The sequence below is a fragment of the Rhizophagus irregularis genome, chromosome 11, assembly GCF_026210795.1.
Source record: "Rhizophagus irregularis chromosome 11, complete sequence".
Taxonomy (NCBI): Eukaryota; Fungi; Glomeromycota; class Glomeromycetes; order Glomerales; family Glomeraceae; genus Rhizophagus; species Rhizophagus irregularis.
Genome location: NC_089439.1, coordinates 1,704,109 through 1,712,782, shown reverse-complemented (window position 1 = coordinate 1,712,782; position 8,674 = coordinate 1,704,109). Strand labels below are relative to the sequence as shown.

The 8,674-nt window shown below is 22.8% G+C and overlaps 1 protein-coding gene across 1 annotated transcript; it reads right to left on the bottom strand.

Moving 5' to 3' along the window:
* Positions 1-1,258: 1,258 nt before the first annotated feature.
* OCT59_002905 (uncharacterized protein) lies at positions 1,259-1,492 on the bottom strand (the record flags this gene model as incomplete). Its single annotated transcript, XM_025327838.2, has 1 exon — positions 1,259-1,492. The coding sequence occupies one exon, from the start codon at positions 1,490-1,492 to the stop codon at positions 1,259-1,261; it is 234 nt and encodes a 77-aa protein (XP_025169311.2).
* Positions 1,493-8,674: the final 7,182 nt, after the last annotated feature.

The following is an 8,674-nucleotide window of genomic DNA, read 5'->3' as shown; positions in this document are numbered from 1 at the left end:
TTCTCCGACTGAAACAGATCAAGGCAATGCCACATAAAAATCACGTGATTCTGATCATTCCCCGAGGGAACTGTTTTCGGAAATTAGTTTTACCGTTAGTTCCTGTATTCCCGATTTTTATTCTCTCTGTTAGCTAAGATTTCCACGATATGCATAAAGAAAAATAGTTGTTGTCTATAACAGAAACAAAATAAACAATCTCACTAGCAGCATTTTCCGATATTAACTCTATTCTGATTTCATTTGACGATTTTCTAAAATAAATGATCATCAGTTATAATTCCATGAGCCGAAAAAGTATAAACAAAGTCGTCAAATTTCTATCAAGATGAATCGTTCGCCCAAAATTTTCCCGTATGATTTTTCGCTTTGCTCAGTCGGAGAGCCCTTGGCTGGGCGAAGTCCACGCTCATATTACAGAACGGACTGAACTGTAAAATTTGAGCGACTCGAAGTCGTCAAAGTCACGTGATTTCCGAGACGGCCGTCCCGGAAATTACAGAACGGACTGAACTGTAAAAATTTCAACGACCAGAAGTCGTCAAAGTCACGTGACTTTGTCAAGAGATACCTCATTACGAATTTCTTGGAGGCAGGCGATTCTTTACTACCAAAGAGAGTCCTTTACTAACGGTGAAGGACGTTGAGCCCGCCTCCTGGGGAAGTTCTCTTCTCTTGTAATACTTGTATGGAAACATATAGGTTAAATGCGGGTGGTCGTTAAATTGTTACCATTTTTATTTCATAAAGAAAATCCGCTTTCATCGTTGCAATATGCTTTATTTTTGTCTGCATAAATATTTACCCGTAATCATCAAAACATTTGTTGTACATCATTAAAAGGAATATGTTTTTACCGTATAAACACCCCATTCGCCTGATCGGCAAAGGATATAACCTTATCCATCGCGTCTCAAATGCATAGGTTATATCCTCTACGGAAACCATGGTTTTTATTGGCCAATATTAAGCAGAGATCATGTGACCTTATAAGCGCGGACATTTTTGTCCTCATAATTTGAGGACATTTCTGTCCTTGTAACTTGAGGACAATTTTATCCTCGTAATTAAGGACATTGTTGTTCTTGTAAATTGAGTATATTTTGTCCTTGCAACTTTAAGGACATTTTTGTCCTCGCAACTATGAGGACATGATTTTTGTCCAACTATAAGGACACTTTTGTCCTCTTATTTAAGAACATTTCTGTCCTTGTGACTTGAGGACAATTTTGTCCTTGCAATTGAGGATATTTTGTCCTTATAATTGAGGACATTTTTGTTCTTGTAATTGAGAACATTTTTGTCCCTTTAATTGAGGACATTTCTGTCCTTGTATTGAGGGGACATTTTTGTCCTTATAATTTGAGGACATTTTTGTCCTTGTAATTAAGGACATTGTTATCCTCATAATTTGAGGACATTTCTGTTCTTGTAATTTGAGGACAATTTTGTCCTTGTAATTGAAGACATTTTTGTCCTTAATTGAGGACATTTCTGTCCTCGTAATTTGAGGATATTTCTGTTCTTGTAATTTGAGGACATTTTTGTGTCCTCATAATTTGAGGACATTTTTGTTTTTGTAATTGAGAATATTTTTGTCCTTGTAATTGAGGACATTATTGTTCTTGTAATTTGAGGACATTTTTGTCCTTGCAATTGAGGACATTTTTGTCCTCATAATTTGAGGACATTTTTGCCCTTGTAATTAAGGACATTGTTATCCTCATAATTTGAGGACATTTCTGTTCTTGTAATTTGAGGACAATTTTGTCCTTGTAATTGAAGACATTTTTGTCCTTAATTGAGGACATTTCTGTCCTCGTAATTTGAGGACATTTCTGTCCTTGTAATTGAGGACATTTCTGTTCTTATAATTTGAGGACATTTTTGTCCTTACAATTGAGGACATTTTTGTCCTCATAATTTGAGGACATTTTTGTCCTTGTAATTAAGGACATTATTATCCTTATAATTTGAGAACATTTCTGTTCTTGTAATTGTAGACATTTTTGTTCTTGTAATTTGAGGACAATTTTGTCCTTGTAATTGAAGACATTTTTGTCCTTAATTGAGGACATTTCTGTCCTCGTAATTTGAGGACATTTCTGTCCTTGTAATTGAGGACATTTCTGTTCTTATAATTTGAGGACATTTTTGTCCTTGCAATTGAAGACATTTTTGTCCTCATAATTTGAGGACATTTTTGTCCTTGTAATTAAGGACATTATTATCATAATTTGAGAACATTTCTGTTCTTGTAATTGTAGACATTTTTCCTTGTAATTGAGGATATTTTTGTTCTTGTAATTTAGGATATTTTTGTCCTCATAATTTTGAGGACATTATTATCCTCATAATTTGAGGATATTTTTATTCTCATAATTTTAAGGACATTTTGTTCTCAAAATCTTTACATTTTTATCCTTATAAATTTGAGGATATTGTTATTCTCACAATTTGAGAATATTTTTGTTCTCATAATTTAAGGACATTTTTGTTCTTGTAATTTGAGGACATTTTGTTTTTGTAATTTTGTTCACATAATTTGAAGACTCATAATTTAAGGACATTTTTGTCCTCATAATTTGAGAATATTGTTATTCTTGTAATTTTGAGGAAAACAATTTTATCTTCATAATTTTGAGAATATTTTTGTTCTCATAATTTTGAGGATATTTTATCCTTATTTTAGTCTTTGTAATTTTGAGAACATTGTCATTCTCATAACTTGAGGCACATCTGAAATGTATGTCAGGTTGACGGCGCAGTGTGGCGCAGCGATTTTTCCAAAAAAATTAAATTGCAATTTTTTTTATTTAAAATAAAACCTTTAAATTACTGCACTAGATGTATTTTCGTCCGCTCTGCAAATTTACTTAGAGTATATACAGGCGGTTTAGAAGGCCATTTTCGAGTTATTTAACAAAAACCGTTTTTTGACAAATTCAATTTTGGAAATGATCGGCAAAGACGATAAAATCAGTTGTTATATACTAAAGTCAAAATCTACGTCCAAAACCTCCTTCCGTTTATAAGTGAATTTTGTAAAACAGATGAAAATACATCTAATGTGTAAATTTGAAAGCATTACATTAAAAAGAAAATCTTCAACTTAGATTTTTTTGAATTACTGCGCCACACTGCGCCGTCAACCTGACACATATTTCAGACGTGCTAACTTGAGGTTATTTTTATTCTTATAATTTTAAGGCCATTTTGTTCTCATAACTTGAAGGCATTTTTGCCTTATAACTTGAAGACATTTTTCCACTTAAATATTTGAGATTAGTTTTATCTATATGTTCTATCTAAATTAGGCAACAGTTTTTATCCACTAACTCATTGTATGTCTAATGGATGCTTTTACTAATTTTATTAGAAGTTATTTTAACATTACATAATACATATTGTATTGAAAAATAAAATTTATAAAAAATAAAAATAATTTTTAAAATTAATAAATTGATATATTCCATTAATTATTACATTTTGCTAATTTAATATAATTTTTTTTAATATAGTATGATGTATTGCATTATTTTAATCAATATATTAGACTAGCTATTGGACTGCTAGATCAAAAGTTATTCACAAAATATGTTTTTATCAGGATCAATTAGGGTCAAGTCAATCGATTCATATAGAATAATAAATTCTATCCAGAATTATATTAACTACAACTCTACAAGTGTCTAAAAATGGAAAATAGATAACATTACAGTACTATGGTTTTAACTTCCTGAGTTCCCTTCTTCCTTAGAAAATGATTTAATTTCTGGCCATTCTCTTGCAATATTTTAATTAATATATTATATATTATTAGAAGTTACTTTAACATTACACTATATATATTATATTAAAATAAAAATTTATAAAATAAAATAATTTATATATATATTACCGTATAACGGGGGCCACAGTACCCCGGGTATGATACAGATTTCAGAGGTTTTGACCTTATACTTTCCACCATTGTGTGAATTTTTATTATTAGTAGATATGTATAAAACTTATATAATAATTGGGTATTTATCATGAGTAATACCTAGGTATTTATTAAATTATTTTAAATAATAAAAATGGGAGTTCTTTTTTGTAGGGTACTGTGCATAGGGGGGTACTGTGACCTGCAAAATATGGTACATATTATTAGAAGTTACTTTAACATTACACTATATATATTGTATTAAAAATAAAAATTTATAAAATAAAATAATTTATATATATATTACATATTATTGGAAGTTACTTTAACATTACACTATATTATATTAAAAATAAAAATTTATAAAATAAATAATTTATATATGTTACATATTATTAAAAATTACTTTAACATTATATAATATTGATATATATTGTATTAAAAATTTACAAAAATAAATAATTTATACCTAAAGAAAGCAATATCTTTTATTTACAAAAAAATTTATATGAAACTAAAATCAATAATTTTATTAATCATTATTATATTTTGTTTAATTTTAATATAATTTTTTTTAATATTTTAATTAAGGATTTATTTTTTTATTGCATCTGTATTATGTTGTACTCCTATAATATATTAAATATAAAAGTCAAAAATGACATTCTAAATCCTTTTTAATATATTAAGAAAACTTGTAGAGCAGTCAAAAATATACATAATATAAGATTTCTTATAATATATAGTAATTGCATAAAGTCTCATGCTAGGATTTTTGAAAAATAGAAAATTTTAATAAAGTGTCAGTAATCAAAATGATCAATATAATTAATATATAAAAATTACCAAAAAAAGAAGATGCGATATATTGCAAGTGCAAAAAAAACATATTCCTTTATTAATGCAATATATATTATTAGAAGTTACTTTAATATTATATTGTATAAATTGTAAAAATAAAGACTTATGAAAATAATTTTAATTAATATATATTACATATTATTAGAATTTAATTTAATATTATATAATAGAAATAATTTATTTATCGCACGTGCGATGCAAATTTTTATGTTTATCATTGCCATTTTAAGGGGGGTGGCGATGTATAAGCAGGTTGATCAACATAAATAATTTACAAAAAAGGAAAATGGCGATGCATCGCACGTGCGATGAATAAATTTACTCTATATAATATATATTGCATTAAATACAAATAATTTTTAAATCAATAATTTTATTTTTAATAAATTATACTCAAAGAGAGCAATATTTTTTATTTAAAGAAAAATTTACATGAAACTAAAATCAATAATTTTATTAATTATTATATTTTGCTAAATGTAATATATATATTTTTTAATATTTTAATTAATATATTATATATTATTAGAAGTTACTTTAACATTACATATAAATATTATATTAAGAAAATAAAAATTTATAAAAATAAAAAAGACAAATTTAATTATAATACCATACTATATATCTTATTTGTAATATTTTAAAATGGCATATTATTATTTATCAATTCATATCATATGATATTACACAAATCCCAAAAAAATTATTATACAAGATTTATACAATTTTTCAAAAAAAGTAAATTTTTTTTGCAAATTATTTAATAAAAAAATGCTTTTTATTAAATAAATCAAAAATAATATCTAAAACCAGTTTTGTCATCTTTAATAAATTTGCAAAAAAAGACAAAAATATATTATTTCATTATTTTTTATATTATATATTAATATATTATGAACTTTTTTTTTGTCATTTTATTTTAGAGAATATTATAAATAAAATATGTAACAAAATATTATATATATCATATTTATTTAAATAAAAATAATTTTTAATTTTTTTTTAATTTATTTGTAAGTTGTTAGGATCCAAAATGGAAAATCTTAATGAAATTATGTGATTGAAATGATCAACATAATTAATATATAAAAATTACCAAAAAAAGGAAAATGCAACATATTGCAGATATAAAAAAAATATTTTTTTCTTAATTAATATAATTTTTATAAAAATATAAATAATTTTTAAAATTAATAATTTTATTAATTATTATATTTTACTAAATTTAATATAATTTTTTTTTTAATATTTTAATTAATATTACATATTGTTAGAAGTTACTTTAACATTACATAGTATATATGATTAATATATATTACATTAAAAATTTATATAAATCAAATAATTTTTAAAATTAATAAATTAACATATTTTTATTAATTCTTATATTTTATTAATTTTAATATAATTTTTTTTAATATTTTAATTAATGTTAGAAGTTATTTTAACATTACATTATATATATTATATTAAAAATTTATAAAAAAATACAAATAATTTTTTTAAAATCAATAAATGATTTATATAAAAATATGTTAATATAAAAACATATACAAATAATTATAAATTATTGTATTTTATTAATTATTACATTTTATGAAAATAACTACATTTAATCAGAAGGGAATTTTCTCTTCCTAATATTTATTAGAGTAGGGATTAGATTAGATAAAAATGCTTGTTGAAAATAAAAAGGTCATTGCCAAAATAGTAGAAATAATTTTAATATTTTGATATAATGAAATAACAAAATTATTCTAGTTATTAAAATTGATCAAAATGTAAAAATAATTTTAACAATTTTGATATAACAAAATTCACTAATTTTGATAAGCAACTTTAGGGTTAGATTAAAATTAGATTAAAAGTTAGGTTTATTTATTACAATATATCACACCCATATCACACCCTATAGTAGAACCCAAACAATATATATATAGGTCAGATAAAAAATTCAAAATTTACTAAGGTCAATAAGCAAATATTTTTTATGTCTGCTAAGCAAACTTTTATCTAATCCATAAATTTTTTATACTGCTTAGCAACTTATTTTATGACACATATATATATATATATAATTTTTTTTATAAAATATGTATATAAAAAAAAACTAAAAAAAACAAAAATTTTTGAAATAATGCATGGATAAAGCTATTATTATTTTTTTGTAATATTACAACTAATAAATGTTTCTTATAAATATTTTCGTATATCTGTTCTGTGACTTCAGAGCGTAATTTAGGCACTTCAGTCAAAGGAAACATCCGAAACCTTCTTAAGTAAAGTTGTTCAGCAGGTTTGAATCTACCTATATATAAATTTTTATCATGATTAAATAGATATTTATGGATTTATTCATGTTTTTGTAATGCTACCAATACGCGGAATTTTTATTTTTAGTAAAATTTATTAAAAAAAATATTTATAAAAAATTTTTTAATAAGTAAAAATGAAATAACTTTTATTGATTATTACAAAAATTATAGTGTAAAATTATAAAAAAACAGAAAAACGCTTATTTTTCCCTTTCTTTTAAATCTATATTTTTTCTGTGTTACATAGACGCGTATATGTTTTTATATTTTTAATGTTACGCAGACGCGTATTTGTTTTGTCAAAAACACGTTACACGATCACGTCTAAAAATGGTTCCTGTATCACATATACAATTAACTTATTCTTTGTGTTAAAAATAGTAAATTTCTTTTACACAAACATGTTTATAAATTAATAAAGCACGTTACTATTTTTTTTTTAAACAAAACATGTTTATAAATTTGTTTACATATTTTATTAGATTTTTTTAATGTAAAAAAATGTAAATGTATATTTATATATATTAAAAAAAATCTATCCTGCTATATATATCTAACTATTAATAATTTAATACTTTGCTACACATAATTATATCTGACTATTTTAAAATTATGTTATCAAATAAGCAATAATAAATCTCTTTTAGGAAAAATTTTTATATTTTAGCTAAACAAACTTAAACCTACATTTATATATGTCCTTATTTTTGCTAATTAATTTAGGAATAAAAAATTTTTTTATTATTAAAAATCTTATTTGTCACTTCTAATTCATTACAGAAGGAATTTCCCCTTTGGTTAAAATTAGAAATTTTATATTTTATTATTTAATAAATAAATAATTAATATTATATTATAGAAGTTATTTTGATATTACATATATATATATATTATATTAAAAATTTATAAGGAAATATTATAATTATTAAAAATAAATGATTTTAAAAATTAATTGTTGATAAATTATTATATTTATTAATTATTAAATTTAATTGTAACTTAGTTGTATGTGTATTGTATTAGCTTAACTCTTTAAAATCTTAATAAGGAATTATTTGTGCTGCAGCAAAAAAAAAAAAAAAATTTAATTGTAATAACCTATTATATATCTTTATTTATAATAATCTAATTTGGTATATTTTTATTGGCCAGCTTACATTATGTAATATTACACAAATCTAAAAATGGAAAATTTTATTACATAAGATTATACAAATTTCTAAAAAGGAAATTTCTTTGCTTGTTTTTATTAAATAAGTCAAAAATAATATTTAAAATTATCTGTCATTTTCAAAGTAGGTAAAATTACATTCATAACATTATTTTTTAAAATCATACATTGTATTATAAACTTTTTTTTTGTCAAATTTTTTTAAGAGTATTACAAATAAAATAAATAATAGGATGTTATACAGTATGTATATTATAAATAGTAAAATATAATTATTAATAAAAAAAATGATTTATTAATTTTAAATTTATTTGTATGTTTTATTTTTTATTAATTTTTAGTACAATATATATGTAATATTAAAGTAACTTCTAATAATATTAATTAAAATATTAAGTAAAA